At 47.2% G+C, this 20,089-nt stretch overlaps 1 protein-coding gene across 4 annotated transcripts in view; it reads right to left on the bottom strand.

Annotated features, from left to right (window-relative positions):
- Positions 1-4,359, bottom strand: part of CDC42BPB (CDC42 binding protein kinase beta) — a 98,882-nt gene extending 94,523 nt beyond the window's left edge. For all 4 annotated transcript variants that reach the window (XM_035105453.2, XM_035105462.2, XM_035105471.2 and 1 more), the window contains exon 1: positions 3,599-4,359. In XM_035105453.2, the coding sequence (XP_034961344.2) occupies positions 3,599-3,776 (178 nt within the window). In that variant the 5' untranslated portion in view covers positions 3,777-4,359. The remainder of the gene's footprint in view (positions 1-3,598) is intronic.
- Positions 4,360-20,089: the final 15,730 nt, after the last annotated feature.

The raw sequence follows: 20,089 nt of genomic DNA, 5'->3' as shown, positions 1-20,089 counted from the left end.
TTTCCTCTGTCAACCAGTACACAAAAATGACCTGCACATGCAAGAACACTTTTACCTTCATGAAATTATATTACAGCAATTTATCCACATCAACTGGTTTACACAAATACACAGAACTCATGATGGAGCTGCACCATATTTCTGCCACAAAACAAGCAATCAATGTGGTGGGCTTCCAAAGCAGATGTTGGACCTTGTTTAATTATTCAGTTGGCAATTATTGACGCCAATACAGATGACTCCAGGAAGTGAATCCTCTTAGTTGGTTAATGTATAACAAAGAGCAATGGTCCCTACAGAAATTGAGAGCCAGCTGTTCACATTTTAGAACACTAAGTCTGAGCAAAAAATACTTCTCCAAAATTACATGAAGCTCTTTCTAGGGAAGTTCTGATACTTTTTTAAATACTGTAAGTCTTCCAACAAAAACAAAGTAAAACAACAACAACCATTAGGAAGAAAGGGAATAGTTTTTGAAAGAAGCAAAATGGAGCATTAATACTCTTAAATGTTGGTTCCCCACCTGACAACTTTTTATTGAATGGAAGTTAGTTGTCCTTAGCGATAAATCTTGGTCAAAAACAAATTTTGAAACCATTTCCAGTTTCCTTTGGACCTATCTAGAAGCAGACAAAGTACTTTCAGAATCAAGAAAATGTAACGTGCAGCATTTAAAAACAGTATGCCGATTTATATTTCTATTATTATTATTACAAAGTTAACTTAAAAAAATAATTTCTCTGTCCTTTTTTCCTGCTTCAGCCTGTTTAATTGCTGCACACTTTTCACTGTCAGCATGCTTAAAACTATGATCCCAAAACACAATTATTGTGTATTCTGTATAAAATTTAAATAAAGTTAGCAAAAAATATCATGAGGATTGTGGAAAACTGACTTAGTGCATTGAACATTTACTCACAAACATACCCCTAACAAACCTGACAGAATACGATATGAAATACTGTTGAAACAGTGGAACTTGAATGCCTACTTCTCCTTTCCTCTCCCTCCACCCATTCCAGGTAGAACAGGCTAAGAAAGGTCATGGGATTAACTTGGCATTTCAGGCTAAGCTTAGCCTGGCACCAAGCCGAGGATATTTCACTGCTGTGTTTTCTACGTACATTTTTATTTATCTTCATTTTTTTTATTCCTTTTGGTGCAAAACACTCTAACCAGTGTTAAATAACATACAGTACCATCGCAACAACAGTGTCAAAACACAGAAGAGCTCATCTGAAAGCATGTACTGTATAAACAAAAGCTTTTTTTTCCTCCACATCATCTATAAGTTTGCTCAGCAGCACCTCAGCTGTAGGTGCTATACTTCTGAACTGGCTTGCACCTAACACCACCCACCCTTTTGAGCATCCCCCTCAGTACCATATCCTGGAATTTCCCAAGAAGGGGGTTTATGAATTTCATCTCTCTCCCCCCCCTCCTGTCTAATTCTTGCGGATAGGCAGACTCATTATTGCATCCAGGCAGGTCAGCTGACATAAGAAATCACTTGGTCAGTTGCCACATGACCACCATAATTCGTGGAATCTCTTCCTACTTGGAGAATTTGTCACGTGTAGCCTCCAGATCAACTTGCAGCCCAAAACTGCAGACAACCAGACTACACACAGTTAGGCCCACATTGTTTCAAAACTCATAAGTAAACCAATTAGTTAGTGATGCAACGATGAAATCCAGTCCATCAAGCTGTGCTCCAAAAGTTCGATCTCAACCTTTTTTAAGTCACCTGCCTTCAACTGATGGGTAGGGACCCACTACTGGATTGTGATCTGATTTAAGGTGGACTGCAACAGGAGCACTTCCACCATGCAAACATGACAAGTATGGTAAGAAAATGCGCAGTTTGACTGAAAGTTGGGTCCCACATCTGTAAAAGTTGAAAACTACTGCTGTATATCAAGAGGTCCATTAGCTACAATAGCTTAACTCCCAATCCAGAATGCTGGCAAATGCTACCCTCCTGCTCCCCAATTTGGAAAAGCATCTCTTACTGTAACCAAACGTCAAGAGGGGTTTTTCTTCCCAAATTGGGGGAGGGGAGATAATCATTCATCTAGATTACTGTAACAATATGAAGGCTAATCCTGAATTTACTCTCCCAATATGCCATCCAACTCTGCTATGATAGAATCAGGTTCCCTCACTTTAGCACTTTATTGGCCTGTAGGTGAAAATCTTCTTCTTACAGGCACATATATATTTCTGCCTGTACAGTATTTCTGTACTCCTACAGAACAGTAGTGTACTTCCTTGCTGGGAGCTGCCTCTGCTATGCAATAGCATCAATTATCTCCAATACAATATTTATCCAAACTGCCACCAGCATGCAGCATTTTCACAAACCACGTAACATATTCTCCTCAAAAGACCCTCCTTGACTATGATCTTGGCCAGTCCTTGCTCCTACCTGGATCGCGCATTATTGTTCCATATCTCGACAAATTCAGCTATACAATTCCAGCCCTCCACACCCCAGCAAAGTTCCTGTTCCTGATCCTGCATATGCATCATTATCTTTCTTCCATATCCTTGCTACTTCTATTCATGAGTCAATGCTCTTCCTACCCCACCCAACTTCCTCACCCCACCACAAGCAAATTCATAGGCTGACAAAACCCACTGCCAGACACCTCACTGACCGATTCCTCTTATTTCAAGGCTTGCTCTATGTTTGTGCTACTCATCACCTCCTTAATAACATTTTCTCCCATTTCCCACTGCAAGCCCAAGAGGTGCCATTTATACCTTAGCTGCTCATTTCTCCATGTGCAAGATTTTATACTTACTGGTAATAATCTGGAAGTATCCCCACACATACTCCAAATCTAGATACCACCTCAGCTTTCACTTCCTTTATGTACGCTGTGCTTTATATTTTGATGTGTCCTCTGCTTGCCAAGCTCCACTAAACACTCATTCCCTCACCCTCATTGTTGTCACCACTCCCAGAGTCTCCTAATGGAACAATCATCAACAGGCTATGATGCCACCCTCCACACCAATACCTGTGTCTGTGGCTAAGCTAGGCCCTGCAAGAGCAGCAGCTCTCCCTGCTCAATCCCAACCAACACTTCCTTCATGCAACCACCATGCAGGCCCTGTTGTTGCACCATGCCCATTGTCCCTTCCCATCGCTGTCAGATCCCTCTCCCAATCCGCTCCCTAAGAAAAAAACGATCCCCGAGCACCCGGAAGCATTCTCCAACTCCCAACCCGGTATTATCAAAACTCGCCTTTACTTAAAAGTTTGCTCTCTTCCTTACCCTCCCCCCACCTCCGAAACTATCCCGTCCTCTCCAAACAGACCTGGGCCCAACCCTCAGCTGACAGGTCTCCACAAAGTCATCTGCGTGGGTCTGTGGCTCCGTCGAAAACTCCCGTAAGCAAATGTGCGGCGGGCCAGGCACCCACCCCCACCCCCCCCAAACACCCTGCGCTCCCCACCGGAGATTTCCTCGTTTGTATTTCTTAGCTCCCAACAACAGATTCAGGGCCCGAGCCTCCTCGAGAGCAAGCCCTGGCGATCCCTGCCCAAGATAGCTTCCCCACCCCCACCCCTCGATTCCCCGGCTCTCACCCCACTCGAGGAAGTCGGAGACGAGCCTGTCTCTGCGGAGCGGCGAGTCCCGGCTGCACTCGGTGTAGAGGCCGACCAGGAGGTCCAGCAGCGCCTCGACGCTCAGGACGCTCTCGCTGCGCCGCGGCCCGTCCAGCAGCAGCTGCTCCAGCTTCTTCAGCCGCACCTTGGCCGACATGGTGGCGGTGGCGGCGGCCGCTGCTACTGAGCGGAGCGGCTGGCCGAGCCCACCAGGCGGGAAGGAGGGAGAGGCCGCGAGGCTGAGGGAGCGAGAGAGAAGCGAGGCAGGGGGGGAAATACGAGAGAGAGGAGGGCGACCGAGGAAGAGGGAGGAAAGGAATGAGGCGCCGCCTCAGGCTCTGGGCAGCAGCAGCATCCGGCTGGTTCCTTCCTCAGCGCTCTCCGGCGAGAGACCCGGCGCCCCGGGCCCGGCTGCGGCGCTGGCGACGGCCACTGCGCCTCCGCGCTACGCCCGCATTTCCACAGGCCTTCCTCGGCGGCGGCGGCGGCAGCAGCTCCTCCAAGCTCGGCTCCAGGCCCGGCTGGTCCATGGGCCGGTCCCTCCCCCTTCGGACCCGCCCTCTCGCTTCGCCTGGCAACCGAGGAGGAGGAGGAGGAGGAGGAGGTGCGTGTGTGGTTGTGTGCAGAAGAAGCCGGGCGGGGAGGGAGGGGAGATTGCGGTCGCCGCCGCCGAACCGGTGGTCTCTTCCCCACGGTCTGAGGGAGCTGCCACTAACGCCGGCAGCGTCTCGCTCTCTCTCTCTCACACACACACACCCCTCCCTGGCGCGCCCGTGCGCACGCGCGCCTGGGATCGCGATGCGTTGGCTGTGGCCATCCGGGCAACGGGAAAGGAGGGCGAGGGGCGTGGTCGGGTGGGGCGGGGCTGTATCGTCCTGAGGAAGCTTCCCTCAGGTTGGCCGCTTGCGCAACCGTTGGAAGCCGTTGCCCGGGGAGAAGTGAGCCGCCGAGTCATACTGTATCTGATTATTATTATTATTATTATTATTATTATTATTATTAGGGCTTCTTACCTGTCCTTCACTGCAAAGTCCCAGAGCGGGCTGCAACCATGTAAAAATGCAGTATTAAGGTTAGTTAAAAACAACTACGCCTCTGACATTCGGTACATAAAATGCAGTATGAAAAGCACTTTGAAGGACCGTTGACATTTGTACGGCGCTTTCAAGGGTTTTAAGCGCTTCAAGGGCGTTATTTGTTTGTTTTGTGAAATTTTTACGCTGCTTGATTTGTCAAACAAACAAACCATCGCAAAGCAGTTTACGGAAAGATAAAACATTAAAAATCAAGAGAAGTTTACAGCCCTGTTTGGAAATACCAAGACAGATTAAAATCACCTCGGTTTCCTAGGTTGGCATGTCTGAACAAGGGTGTTTTAGCAAGCGCTGAAAACGGTGCAGAGAAGGCACCTGCTTGGTATTGATAGGCAGGGTTATGCCGATTTTTATCAAAGGAAAGAGGCTGCTGTTTTATGGAAACAATACAGTACAGTGGTCTAAGGTGTTGTTTTTTACCTCTCTTCCACTCCTTGTAACTTGGAACAGCTGCATCAATGGTGGAAATTTTGACTGGGTGGGAGCAGCAGCCTCTCCCACCACAGACAGATCACTTACCCTCTGCCCCCTCAGTTGCCTGAGGTGAACTGTTTTCCTTTCCTTTCCTCACCTTGGGGTGAACTCTGCCGTTGCAGGGTAGGATGGGGTCTTGTAGTATGCCCAGAGACTTGGGCTGCAAACCCATATCCACATGTGGAGATTATAGAATCATAGAGTTGGAAGAGACCACAAGGGCCATCCAGTCCAACCCCCTGCCAAGCAGGAAACACCATCAAAGCATTCTTGACATATGCCTGTCAAGCCTCTACTTAAAGACCCCAAAAAATGAGACTCCACCACACACCTTGGTGGCAAATTCCACTGCCGAACAGCTCTTACTGTCAGAAACTGCTCTTACTGCCAGAGCAAGCATGTGTGGAATGTTTCTACCTGGATTAAATGTCATTCATATCCACACTGCACATTTAAAGGGAAAGGTAAAGGGACCCCTGACCATTAGGTAGATCCAGTCATGGACGACTCTGGGATTGCAGTGCTCATCTCGCTTTACTGGCCAAGGCAGCCGGCGTACAGCTTCCAGATCATGTGGCCAGCATGACTAAGCCACTTCTGGCGAAACCAGAGCAGCACACGGAAATGCTGTCTACCTTCCCGCCAGAGCGGTACCTATTTATCTACTTGCACTTTGACATACTTTCGAACTCCTAGGTGGGCAGGAGCTGGGACCGAGCAATGGGAGCTCACCCTTTCGCGGGGATTCAAACCGCTGACCTTCCGATCAGCAAGCCCTAGGCTCAGTGGTTTAGACCGCGCCGCCACCCGCGTCCCACACTGCACATTTAGAGCACTCTAAATACCACTGTAGCATCCATTGATTCCCAAAAAGGATTCCGTGGGCGGGGGGGGGGGACGTTTGTAGCTCTTGTGTGGGGTGTGGGGTCCTAAAAAGTCTTGAGAGTGAAATTCCTGCAATGCAAGGGGTTAGACTAGTCAGGGTCCCTTCCAAGTCCACAATTCTATGATTCTATGAAATACCACCCACAAGGACATAATAGCTCTTCTGCATCAGGCCAGTGGCCCAACTAGTCCTATTCTCGCAGTGGCAATCCAAATCCGTGTGGGAAGCCCACAAGCACTACATTGATTTTTCAGTGTGACTTTCCTTAGTGAAAAGAGTACACCTTGAACTGTTTGAGCATGCCCCCCCCTATTCCCAGGGAATAAGGTATACGACTTGAACGTTTTGGCTCCCAAACGCCGCAAGCCCGGAAGTGAGTGTTCCGGTTTGTGAACATTCTTTGGAACCCGAACGTCTGATGGGGCTTCCGCATAAATGTATGTGGGGAAAAGATTGGTGCCAGAATTATTGTAATCTGGAATTCTCCACAGGAGCCCAGTGCTTCCTGGGACCCAGATTAAGGTTACATTGGAAAAGCAGGAGCATATCTATTTTCTGCATTCCCTATTTTTGCTATAATGGCCAAAGTAGAATACAGATTGTCCCTGTAGCAGATTCTCTGAGCTCTAGAGCAGCTGTGGGGAACCTTGAGCCCTCCAGATGTTGCCAAAACTCCCATCATTCCTAGCCATTGGCCATGCTTGTCATGGTTGATGAGAGCTGCAGCACAGTAACATCTGGAAGGCCAAAAGTTCTCTACCTCTGCTGTGAACACAGTTTAATGAAGGCAAAAGGCCATAACAAATATTTACGGTAAATACAGTTTTAAAATGTGACTATCACCTCTAGATTTACAAAGCCAGAGCAACAGTTCTTCTTTCGCACATCACCAGCGTAACCCACTTCTGTGGTTCCAACAAAATAATACTGCTAATGGCATATTTGTCCTTAGCCTACTTGAAAGTAATATAGTATCTGTGTTGCGCATAAAATATTTATTTCACTTACTATAAGATCAATAAATCACTGTCTTGGAGGTACATATACGCTACATGCTAAAATGTAATGCAGAGGTTAGTGGACTACCAACTCCCATCATGACCCTTGGACATGCTGACTGGGGCTGATGAGAGTTGGGAGTACACCAACATCTGGAGGACCACAAGTTCCCAGTTGTGGCATAATACTGTACATCCTACCTTTTATTACTGGTGCAGCACAGACACATAATCTGGCCCCTAAGTGTTTTTTACTGGGGTTTAGGTAGGGCATGCCTCTACAGTGTTACCCACCAAGCCAAACACAGGTCCCCAACCATATAGGGCAGCCCAATAATATTATTTTGCTTCTGCAACTAGCCTGGGACTGATGAAAATAAAGAGATTCTCAGCAGCCTGCATTCAACCTGGTGGGTCACAAGTTGTACTGGCCTGGGGTAGGTGTTGTCTGTCTTGAGGGACGTGCTAAAAATAAAAAGTGACTTGACTAGAGGGAAAGAAAACATGCCCTAACAGTTCCTTTTTCCTGCCTGATGTCTTGGTGGAAAAATACAGACCTCTCTTCCTCACTCCAGTCCTATGAAATTATGTTCAGTTGTTGCTTTTGTTGAACCAGTGAAAATGAAGAGACTGCTACAGTGTTTTTCCTGAAATGACCCTTAATATGCAACATTTATGTGAAGTAAAACTGGAGGAAATACTCTAAGCCAAGATGCTTGCCCAGGTTTCTTGGCATTGCTCCAAGAAATGGAGTAGATAGCACAAGAGGAATATCCTGTGTTAGATTTTGATGGCAACAGGAAATGGCTGTGTCACTGCTTCAGGAAAATCCACCCAGAGATCAGGGGTTTTGGACCAACAAATGTAAAGTAACCAATAAGGAGAAAGAAGAGTACCGATTCTCAAAATGTTGGTCTAGCTCATGCTGTGGAGAGGCTGTGGTGAATTCAAGACAATCATTCCTGGAACTCAGGAATAATGTTGGTTCTAGGATTGGAGGGCAGTCTTTGGCACTCTCAGTGGGACCCCTTAATCTGAAAGAGAGAAGGCGTGCAAACCAATAATTCTCTCTTAGGTCTGAACTTGGGTTCTCTGTGCAGAATAGGAACAGGAGCATTATTAAGGGGGCCTTGGCAAATGCCCAAACTTGTCATTCTCTGGAGCTCCTCCTGAATAAAACCTGCCAGGGGGAGACGCAGGGCCACTTCAAGTGGTTTGATGAGTCAATTAAAAACCTTTCAGCCAGCAGAAAGGTGATTCAAGGCAGCAGCAGACTTTGTTTTTATTCATTTGTTCACTTGTGATCTCCCAATAACAGTGTTCTCTGAATGGACTACAACGGTAGAACACTGAAACATAGTAACCACCAGCAATCAATTTGAAAATCAATAAAACAATTAAAAAACAGGGTGTGTGCTCTTTCTATATGTGATATGAATAAAAAAACCAATGAAAAAATCATAAAAGGATCAGTTGTACCAAATTAAGATGCACAGCATCACTAAAATCTGGGAGAGTAAAAATGCACAGATATCGGAAGTGTGGCCTGATGCCAGAAAGAGAATGAGGAAGGTGCCAAATGAGTCTCTGCGTAACTCGGGTGCCCCAGGTCAAAAGGCATCTCAGTGGGGACACCCAGAGAAGGGCTCCAAAAGATGATTTCAGGGTCCAGGTAGGTCCATGTGGAAGGCAGTAATCCTTCAAGTAATCTAGTTCCAAGCTGTCAATACAAGACTTTCAAGAACTATGGTTGACTTGCATTGCCTTAAGAGAGGCATTCTTAGAATGGCTGTGGCTCCCTACTCTGCAAAAGAAAGCTCTCCGTTTGAAGTCATATTCTATTTGGACAGCTGTCCTTTCCAAGGAGATGACATGAAGAGCAGGAAGGATTTTGAATTGGCCCCCCAACAGCGGGCAACTGGGCAGCAGCCTGAGCAGGCGTACAGATCTATACTCCCTAAACTTTGGAACATGTCGATGCAGCCCCTTGTACTTACTCATTCTCCACAGTAGGTCAAGTGAAGGGCTTTAAATCATTCATTCATTCATTAATTCATTCATTGAAAGCATTTTGACAAGAAGAGCTCTCCTGAGCGCCTTACAGATCAATAAAAAGCAAGAGACTCCCTGCCATTAGCTTGACAATCTAAAAGAAGGAAAAGTGAAAGCAAGCTCAAGCCCCCAGATCTCCCAAGTTACAGGATTCTAATAATATTGAGATGGGGTGGAAACAGTTCGGCCTTAGGAGATAGGGAACAACTGAGAGGGCTAAAAGAAGCTAGTTTCTCAACACAGCTTACCTTCTCTTCCTCCGCTCAGCAGCCTGATGGAATGGGTTTGAACTTGGGGGTGACAAAGTTTCACTAACACAATGAATAAGGAGATGGTCAGTTCCTCACAGAGAGACTGTACCATTCCAAGTTTTGCTTCGAGGTGCATTTCACTCGAATCCCACCTCAAAACCCATCTTCTCAATGAAGCTTTTGGCACACCCAGTTCTCATGCCGCACTGTAACGAAACCTAAGTGGGCATAAATTAAATTATCAAGCATTCTTCTGCTGGGTCAAATGTTAGATTGTAAGTTCTTTGGGGCAGAGGCCTGCACATTTCTACTCTGTCAAGTGCCGTGCCCATTGATGGTGTTATATGAATGAACGGTTTGAGAGCACCCCTATCTAAAAACGACTCCTGTGTCAGTAATTTGCCAGACTGAAGAGAAGGCCATGTAACAGCACGAAGCCAGAAAATACTGATTAAGAAACATGTGAGTTGATAAGATTGAACGACTCATACATTTCTCCCTCATTTTGGTCCTGAAGTAAGTACTGCTTCATACTAAGAGGGAAGAAGAAGAGTTTGGATTTGATATCCCGCTTCATCGCTACCCAAAGGAGTCTCAAAGGCGCTAACATTCTCCTTTCCCTTCCTCCCCCACAACAAACACTCTGTGAGGTGAGTGGGGCTGAGAGACTTCAGAGAAGTGTGACTAGCCCAAGGTCACCCAGCAGCGGCATGTGGAGGAGCGGAGACGCGAACACGGTCCCCCAGATTACGAGTCTACCGCTCTTAACCACTACACCACACTGGCTCTCAGGAAATTGTTTGTCCATACCTGTTTCACAACGTAACATATAAATCATATAGATGTAATAACAGATGAGTCTGTTTCTCTCAAGTAGAACTTTGAAGTCTAGCATGCTTTCCTGCCTTCCCCTGGTTTGTTGTATATGTGTGCAATGGCATGCAGCCCAGGAGACCAAGAGTGACCATGATTGGTGGAGCAGTGTACAAATAAAATCCACCATCTCCTTTGCCCTTAAAAGTCAACAGCTTCCACAGACGTCTGTTGGGTGCCACAACATAAAAGATATTGTGCCAAATCACCTTGCCTTAGAAAACAAAAGACATACCCTTCCTGTGTCCCTATTTTCCAGTGACAGTCCTGGATTTACAGAAGCCATCCCAGTTTCTGATTTGATCCTGTTCCTTAGGACGTCCCTATTTTCACTGGAGAAATGTTGGAGGGTATGCAAGGAGCTACTGGAAGAATCTTAATACCTGGGCAACTGTGTGAACAGAGGCAATCCTTGAAGTATCCTGGTCAAAACCAGTACCTCAGATGGGGCCCATAAACAGACAGGGAGCCACTTGTTTTTTGTTTTGTTTTTTTCGTTTTTGGTCCTTGCAAGATATGTCCCACCCGCCCTGTGGAACGCCCTCCCACCAGATGCCAAAGAGAAAAACAGCTACCAGACTTTTAGAAGACATCTGAAGGCAACCCTGTTTAGGGAAGCTTTTAATGTTTAATAAACTATTGTATTTTAATATATTGTTGGAAGCTGCCCAGAGTGGCTGGGGAAACCCAGCCAGATGGGCGGGGTATAAATTATTATTATTATTATTATTATTATTATTATTATTATTATTATTAGCCCAGTCCCAGTCATGAACCTAGTTATCTTAAAACAGCTGTCTTATGGGGAGAGGTTCAGTGGTAGAGCATATTTACACATAGAAGGTTCCATGTTCAATCTTCAGCATCTCCTATTAGGGCTGGAACACACCCCTACCAGGGTAAAACAGCAGTCCTAGCAAGAAGATGATTGGCAGCACTTCAGGTTTGTTTTCAACAGCTACTCAGGCACTCAGCTAAGGCCACAGGTGCTCTACAGCACCGCCCCGACCACCTTTAGGAAGCTGCCTTACACCAAGCCAGAACTTTATCTAGCTCAGCATATTGACTGGCAGTAGCTTTCCAGGGTTTAAAGCAGGGGTCTCTCCCAGCTATACCTGGAGGTTGAACCTGAGACCTCCAGCAGGAGCTCTGCCACTGAGTCCTTCCCCGACAGCCGTTAAACATTTCCCCCGTTATCACAAACCTCATGTTGTCACCTCTCTGGAATGGGCCTGCCTGACTTGGCAGCTGTCACGCAGGCGCCAAGACTCTAATCAGCCCTTGGACTAGAAGTTCAAATAAATGCAGGTTTTTAAAGGGGTGTTTTGTTCCGTCTAGAAAGGTGAGACCGAGACAAGAGTGTGAAGAAGGATGGCAGGAGCACTTATACTGCCTCCGGCTCCGTCGCTTGACTCAAGGTGGCAGCGATTGGCCCGAGTGAGCTTCATTGCCGAGCGAGGATTTGAACCCTGGTCTCCTAGGTGCTAGTCTGACAGTCTAACCAATATGCTCCCTGGGATGCACTTCTTCACCCCGGCCTTTGACAGCCAAGTTATTTTGTTTTGTGGGAACCCACTTCTTTTGCTGAATCTGTACTGTTCTCTTTGTATTGGGAAAGTTTGGCCATTTTGCTCACGTTTTTGTAACTCACCCTGGGACCTTATGTTGAAGGTATGGTCGGAAACCTCCCAAATAAATAAGCCAAGGCTTTTTTCTTTCTTTTTTTCAGCCAGAGCTCACTGGAACTCCTCCTCACAGCACCTCTCAGGTGGGCGCCATTGTCATTCTAAGACAGGCATCCCCAAACTCGGCCCTCCAGCTGTTTTGGGACTACAACTTCCATCATCCCTAGCTAACAGGACCACTGGTCAGGGATGATGGGAATTGTAGTCCCAAAACATTTGGAGGGCAGATTTGGGGGGTGCCTGTTCTAAGAGAATGAAGGAGGTGTTCATGGTTAGCTCTGGCACCTCTTTCTCTAGAAAAATAGCACTGGAATCAACAAAGTGCATTTCTTCTGACAGCAAACTCCTGACGCCAGTTTCGACAAGTCCAAAACGTTTGGATGCAAGAAGAAGAAGAAGAGTTTGGATTTGACATCCCACTTTATCACTACCCGAAGGAGTCTCAAAGTGGCTAACATTCTCCTTTCCCTTCCTCCCCCACAACAGACACCCTGTGAGGTAGGTGGGGCTGAGAGACTTCAGAGAAGTGTGACTAGCCCAAGGTCACCCAGCAGCTTACCTTCCAAGTCCCGGACTGCAGAATCCGGGACCGGCAGCCGTGTGACACCGGAAGTTGCGTCGACGTAACTTCCGGTGTCGTTTTGCCCTTCTATGGGCACCAAAAATGGCCGCCGCCGGCTTCAACAGTCGCTTCTATGCATGACAGGAAGTGCGTCGACACAACTTCCAGTGTCGCTCTGCCCATCTATGGGCACCAAAAATGGCCGCCAACGACACCAGAAGTCGCGTCTATGCACTTCCGGACATGCGTAGATGCGACTTTGAAGCTGGCGGCGGCCATTTTTGGTGCCCATAGAAGGGCAAATCAGAAAGAAAAAAAATGACCGCCGGCAGGAGAAAATAACGGAGAAAAATGGGAGACGAAGTGATACGGGGGATGCCTCCGGCAAAGTGGCACCCCCCTATCCTGATGGCTTGGGGTAGACTTGGTAGTCGCAGGCAGGCTGTGCGCTAAATGGCACCCTCCTCAGTGAGGGCACCCGGGGCGGTCTGCCCCCCCATTCCTACGCCCCTGCCTCTAGGCACATAATGTGACCTTTTGAAAGCTCTGCCAACATGCTGATGAAATTAAGACACACTCTGTACGATATTCCATTCCGCTCTTGAAGCTTTCATTGTAACAGAGGAATCCTAGATAAGCTTTTAATACGAATGATAAGCTTGACTCAGGAAAAGGTGCTAACATACTTAGAAGGCTGCTTTTTGTGTTGTTGTTCTCCCATCTGAGTCGGAGGTGGTGGGAAATAAATCGTCGTACTTTGGCCAACTCTCTCTCTCTCTCTCTCTCTCTCTCTCTCTCTCTCTCTCTCTCTCTCTCCACACACACACACACACAGTGGGAAACACTGTATGAAAACCTCTATTGCTTGTTCAATTGGCTGCCTGTTGTGAACTGGCATAAGACCATCCATTGTTGCTGAAGGCACATAAAACACATTATGGATTTAAAGGAAATACTCATAAATGTAACAGGCACCGAGATGTGCCTGTCTTTGATGTGTTTACTCATGGCGTTATGTAAGAGTAAATGGATAGCATTGTTTTCCCCTCACCGGAAGAGAATGAGCACAGTTTTGACATGTCCGTTCGAACAGGCCTGCCAAACTCATTGATTTACTTCCGTGGATCTGTATCCCACCTTTCCTCCAAGGAGCTAAGGCAGCCGACCTGGTTCTCCCCCACCCCATTTTATCCTCACAACAATCATGCGATGGAGGCGAGTCTTGAAAGCGAAACATTTGGGCACAAGTGACTGACCCAATGAGCATCCTAGCTGAGTAGTGATTTGAACCTGAGATCTGATAGGCATGCTAACCACTGCATAACACTGCCTCTCCTTATGGCAGATGTGGGATATCAGTCATGTATAATGTGTGTGTACTTCATAACACACACTTACTGGTTCCTTTTTCAGTCAGCCCTTCTCCCAACAAAGAGGTGTGTGAGAAAATGCAGATAAAACCGCAACAGTCATAATAAAAACACGAATAGCACAGTCTTATGTATGCTTAATAAATAATAATAATTTTATTAGTTATATGCTGCACCACTCTGGGCGGCCTCCAGAAAAATATAAACATACAATAAAACATCAAACATTTTAAACTTCCCAATAACAGGGCTGCCTTCAGATGTCTTCTAAAAGTTGTGTAGTTTTTTTTATCTCCTTGACATCTGATCGGAGGCATACCTGCCAAGTTGCTGTCGGATAAATAAGGGACCGGTCGGAAGTAGCAGACCGGAAGTAGCGCTGCCGCCATTTTGGAACTGGGCGGAGCATGCTCAGAAGTGACTTTTGATGCTGCTTTGCCCAGTTCCAAAATGGCCACTGCGCCAGAAGTCGCACTGCAGCCATTTTGGAACTGGGCAGAGCAGCATCAAAAGTCGCTTCTGAGCATGCTCCGCCCAGTTCCAAAATGGCCGCCGCGCCAGAATAAACCGGGGAAAAACAAAAACATCCGTTTTTTCAGCTAGGAACAGCTGGAAAAATGGGGATTTCCCGGGGAATACGGGAGACTTGGCAGCTATGATGGGAGGGCATTTACAGGGAGGGCGCCACTGCCGAGAAGGCCCTCTGCTTGGTTCCTTGTACCTTCACTTCTTGCAGTGAGGGAACCGCCTGAAGGCCCTTGGAGGTGGACCTCAGTGTCCAGGCTAAATGACAGAAAGATTCAGAAATCTCCTCCCCCCCCCCCAGATATAGAGCCATAATGTATATCTGTATATATCTGTAGGACTGTATTCCAACAGTTCACCAAAATTCATGAAATCAGTGTGTTTTAATTATGTATTATGCCACTCCATATGCTTCATGGAATAATCCCCTTTATCTTTTCTTCCCCCCCCCCCAGACTCTGACATCATCTAAGTGGTGGTCCCTCGCATTGAAGGGGAGCAGGTCCAAGGACCATGAATGTAGTATTCCATGCTTTGCAACACCTTTGTGACTCTTGAAGAAGCCCTTTTTGCGCTGTTGGCAAGAAAAATTAGGAAGAAGGAATTGGACGAAATAGTAAGGGAGATTCAGAGGTCTAAACTGAAATGTGCTCTGTGTAGTTGTAGAGGAGCCCCATCTATAGTCTCATTTGCAAAACATGGTTCTGTTTGTTCAAGTAGAGGTTCTGATTTATATTTTATACTGCCTGCATTGTATAGTTTGACCATGTCCTTTGGCTAGCACAACTTTCTGAACTGAACCGAACCGAACTGTTTTCATATTTAGGCAAACTAGAAAAGGGAGGAGCAAATTTGTGTGTGAGCAGGTCAGGGGTAGCACGCAAGCCTGCAAGCTGCCCCCAGTTGCCTAATCATGGTTGAATTGTGACGTCTGAACTAGGCCGGTGTGTCTGCCACCATGCAAAACAGTCTTGTGTCTTTAAAGACATGAAATCTAAACAGTAAGTCATACCAGTTTCTTGACCTTGTGGTTTCTATTTGTGTTGAGATGAAGATGTATCGATTTTTGGCTGGACGGCTTTTATTTCTGATTAAGGAGAAAGAAAGAAAGAAAGAAAGAAAGAAAGAAAGAAAGAAAGAAAGAAAGAAAGAAAGAAAGAAAGAAAGAAAGAAAGAAAGAGCAACCATAAATCTCTGGAAGAAAGGAGAGAACACAGCAACAAAGGCTTCCCTTCCATGGACCATCTGTGGGTGCAAGGCTCCCATATGTGAGTCGCCTTCTGCTTGCTCACACCAGAGCAGCCACAAAGTGCTCTGTCGCACTTTTGCACATGCGCAAAAGCGCCGCTCAGGTTGTGGACTTTTCGGGGTGCAAACAGCACCCTGGAACGGATTGGGTCTGCAACCCGAGGTACCACTGTAGATAAATCCCGCTCCGGCGGGAAGGTAAACAGCGTTTCCGTGTGCTGCTCTAGTTTGCCAGAAAGCAGCTTAGTCATGTTGGCCACATGACCCGGAAGCTGTACGCTGGCTCCCACTGCCAGTAAAGTGAGATGGGCGCCGCAACCCCAGAGTCGTCTGCGACTGGACCTAACGATCAGGGCATACCTGCCAAGTTGCTGTCAGAGAAATAAGGGACCGGGCCGGAAATAGCAGACCAGAAGTAGCGCTGCCGCCATTTTGGAACTGGGCGGAGCATGCTCAGAAATGACTTTTGATGCTGCTTTGCCCAGTTCCAAAATGGCCGCCACGCCAGAAGTCGCACTGCAGCCATTTTGGAACTGGGCAAAGCAGCACCAAAAGTTGCTTCTGAGCATGCTCCGCCCAGTTCCAAAATGGCCGCCGCGCCAGAATAAACTGGGGAAAAACAAAAAAATCCGTTTTTTCAGCTAGGAACAGCTAGAAAAACGGGGATTTCCCGGGGAAAACGGGAGACTTGGCAGCTATGGATCAGGGATACCTTTACCTTTACTGCCCGAAATCAGCACTGATGCCAACAGCACTTCTCCACCGGTGGCAGAGGAGAGGGGTGCCCGCGGGGGCTTTGCTTTTGAGTGCCTCCCCATCACTTTCCTTACAGCTAACAGTCTAATTGTAGGTTTATTGCACGGCAGCACCCAATCCACAACTACAGGAGGTGAATTTGCCAGTGTGCAATTGAATCCCATCCACAAATTAGCAACAAGTCTTGACCCTACTTGTTTTTAACCCCAACAATGCTGGAAATAGTTGCACCATCCATCATTTTCCAGACAAAAGGGTGTCACCTTTGTATCTCTAATGACCTGTATATCATTGGTTATTGGCGAAAATTCAGAAAAGACTAGAGAATTTCACAAGTTTCCAGGCCTGTTCCCATTTCCCTCTTCTGGATATAAGATATGAGCGGCTCTTTTTCACGATGCGGATGCTGAATGGATTGAATGGAGAGGGATGGGAGCTCGTCCTAACACAGATTTGCGAATGCTTAGAATTTTGGTCCAGCTCTGTAAGCAACCAGCAAAGAAGAGGCAAAAGGCAATTCCCAAATATTGTTTTGTGACTGCAGTGGGGGGGGGGAGGGAGATCATGGTGAGAAGAAGCATACATTCCTTAGACAGAGAAGGGAGAACATCTTTTATATGCTCTTTCAAGTGCCAGCTAGTTTCCGGAGCACTTCAGGCATCTTTCGCTGAGTGCATATTATAAGGCTAATTCGTAGGGGGGGGGGGCGGGGGCGGAGTTGGGGGAGTGAAAAGAGAGAGGTTGGAGATGTACCATTTTGCAGCAGGATGATGCCTGCTAGTATGCAGATGTAAGCCAGCGGGGCAATGGTAAATAATGCAATCTGATGCGATCTAAGGGAAATAATCAGGATATTTTAATTATTATTATTTCATCCCCTGTGAAGGTGCTCGTTAACGTTTCATGATGACATTGAAGGAGCTAATTCGATAAATACCAGTACCAATTAGTGACAATGGCCGGGCAGCTGGCGTGTGGGGAGAGAGGCTTACAAAGCTAATCATAATTGCCTTGCTACTACCTTGTGGTCCTCTGGGCTCTTTGTTCCGTCCATCTGTTGTCTCTCCGCAGCGGCCACAAGGCTTTTCGGGAAGTGACCTCAGCGCTATTCATGTACAGTACCTAGCACAATGGGGACTCTGGCCGGGGCTTTCAGGTGGCAAAAACAGATCAATTGGATGACTCACCTTTTGGTCCCGGAAATGCTTACAACTTGTTGCAAGATAAAATATAAAAACAAAAGCGCACACTCTCTCTCTCTCTCCCTCCCTCCCTCTCTCTCTCTCTCTGTGTGTGTAGAAAGGGATTGACAAAACCAGCAGATTACAAGAAGCAAAAGTCTAGTTAAACTTGTAAAATAACTCAAAAATATCTCAACCAGCTACCAGAGAGATCCAAATGTTCTCGGAAGGAAAACTTGTTTGTTCATGACACTGGAATAGCAATGCATAGTTCTGGTGCGCGTTACGAGGGTAATTTGTCATTTAGCATTCTTGGAGTCAGTGGTGACGGGTGCCTTTTCCCAGCTTTGGCTGGTTAGAGCATAAGAAAGAGTGCTGGATCAGGCCAATGGCCCACTTTATCCAGCGTCCTGTTCCCACAGTGGCCACCCAGATGTCTGCGGGAAACCCTCCAGCAGGACCCAGGCGCAAGAGCATTCTCTGTGGTTTCCAGCAACCAGCACTCAGAAGCATCACTGCCTCCGACCATGAATTTGTCCAACCCCTTGTAAATCCATAGTTCCCCAGCCATGTCCTTTCCTGAAAAAAATCAGATATTGGCAGAGTCATTCAGGCCCACCATAGCCCTCTGTGTGGGGGTGTGTTGAGTGGTAGAACATCTTCTTTACATTGGAAGGGCCTTGGTTCAATTCTTGGTTCAATAGTACCACTGTATTCTGCTCTGGTCAGACCTCATCTGGAGTACTGTGTCCAGTTCTGGGCACCACAGTTCAAGAAGGATACTGACAAGCTGGAACGTGTCCAGAGGAGGGCAACCAAAATGGTCAAAGGCCTGGAAACGATGCCTTATGAGGAACGGCTTAGGGAACTGGGTATGTTTAGCCTGGAGAAGAGAAGGTTAAGGGGTGATATGATAGCCATGTTCAAATATATGAAAGGATGCCATATAGAGGAGGGTGAAAGGTTGTTTTCTGCTGCTCCAGAGAAGCGGACACGGAGCAATGGATTCAAACTTCAAGAAAGAAGATTCCACCTAAACATTAGGAAGAACTTCCTGACAGTAAGAGCTGTTCGGCAGTGGAATTTGCTGCCAAGGAGTGTGGTGGAGTCTCCTTCTTTGGAGGTCTTTAAGCAGAGGCTTGACAGGCATATGTCAAGAATGCTTTGATGGTGTTTCCTGCTTGGCAGGGGGTTGGACTGGATGGCCCTTGTGGTCTCTTCCAGCTCTATGATTCTATGATTCTATGATCTCCAGGTCAGGCTGGGAATGTCCCCTGTCTGAATCTCCAGGCAGCCAGTGTCAGAGTAGGCAATACTCAGCTGTTATTCCTGCATTGCAGGGGATTGGATTGGATGACCCTTGGGATCCCTTCCAACTCTAAATTCTATAATTCTATGAAGCAGGGGCGTACCCAGGATCAAAACTAGGGGGGGGGCAAGGGGCGGAACCAAGGCACGGGAGGGGAGGGGCCACAAAGTGGGGAAATGGGTGGGGCTACGGAGCCCAGGTGAAACTGACTCTGGTCTCACCTAGGCGCCACGATTTCAAAACTTGAGATGGCAGAGCCTTCAACCTTCTGCTTAGTGAATGAAATATACTCGGAGTCGGGAGTGAATTTCATGCTCTTTATTCAGCTCATAGTCATCAGGAGAAGAAGAGAAGAATGGCTCTTTTCCCAAAACCATCTGCTTATATACATTATTTACACAATGGGCCTTGCGTGATTGGCTACTTCAGGGCTACAACTGTGGGCCAATCAGGTTGTGGACTGACTTCTGCCTGCAGCCTGATTGGCTGCTCCTACAAGCCAATCAGGTTGCAGATTCACTTCTGCGAGCCGCCTGATTGGCTGCTCCTGCAGGCCAATCAGGTTGTGGATTCACTTCCACCTGGAGTTGGATTGGATAGCTCCTGCGGACCAATCAGTCTGCTGATTCTGAATCCTATTGTTCTAGGATTCAGCTCAGTACATAACACCGAAGTTAAGGAAGGTGGTGAGACTTGGCTGTGGCCACGCCACGTGGGCATTCTGGGACAGAGCTAAGGTTTTCCATCCCAGGGAAGTTGATGGGATCAATGGAGGAAAAGTTTACTCAGATTGCAATCCTGCTCCAGAAGCGATGCCAACTATTAGGTTGTATCAGGAGCAAGTCTGTGTTGCCAGCTGCTTTAGATTCCTCTACCCTTCTTCAAAAGAGAAACCTTTCACACACACACCCAACAGGCCAGAGAGCCTCCTGGGTTCCCCCTTAAATATGTGGTATAGCTTCTCTCTCCAGCCCTGATCATCCAACAGGGTCACACGATGCCCATGCACTTTGGGCCAACTCAATCCTGGACACATAGGGTTGGGAGAGGCAACAAGCCTCCCCATTCCTTATCTGTAAGCTCCGCCGAGCTCTCCCCACTTCGGCTGCACAACTGCAGTGATGTGAACTGGAAGGGAGGGGGGGAGAGAGGTTCTGCAGCAGCAGCCGCAGCAGCCACAGCCGCAGCCGCATCTTGAAGCGGCTC

The sequence above is a fragment of the Zootoca vivipara genome, chromosome 1 (genome assembly GCF_963506605.1).
Source record: "Zootoca vivipara chromosome 1, rZooViv1.1, whole genome shotgun sequence".
Classification (NCBI taxonomy): domain Eukaryota; kingdom Metazoa; phylum Chordata; class Lepidosauria; order Squamata; family Lacertidae; genus Zootoca; species Zootoca vivipara.
This window is presented reverse-complemented; position numbering and strand designations above follow the sequence as displayed.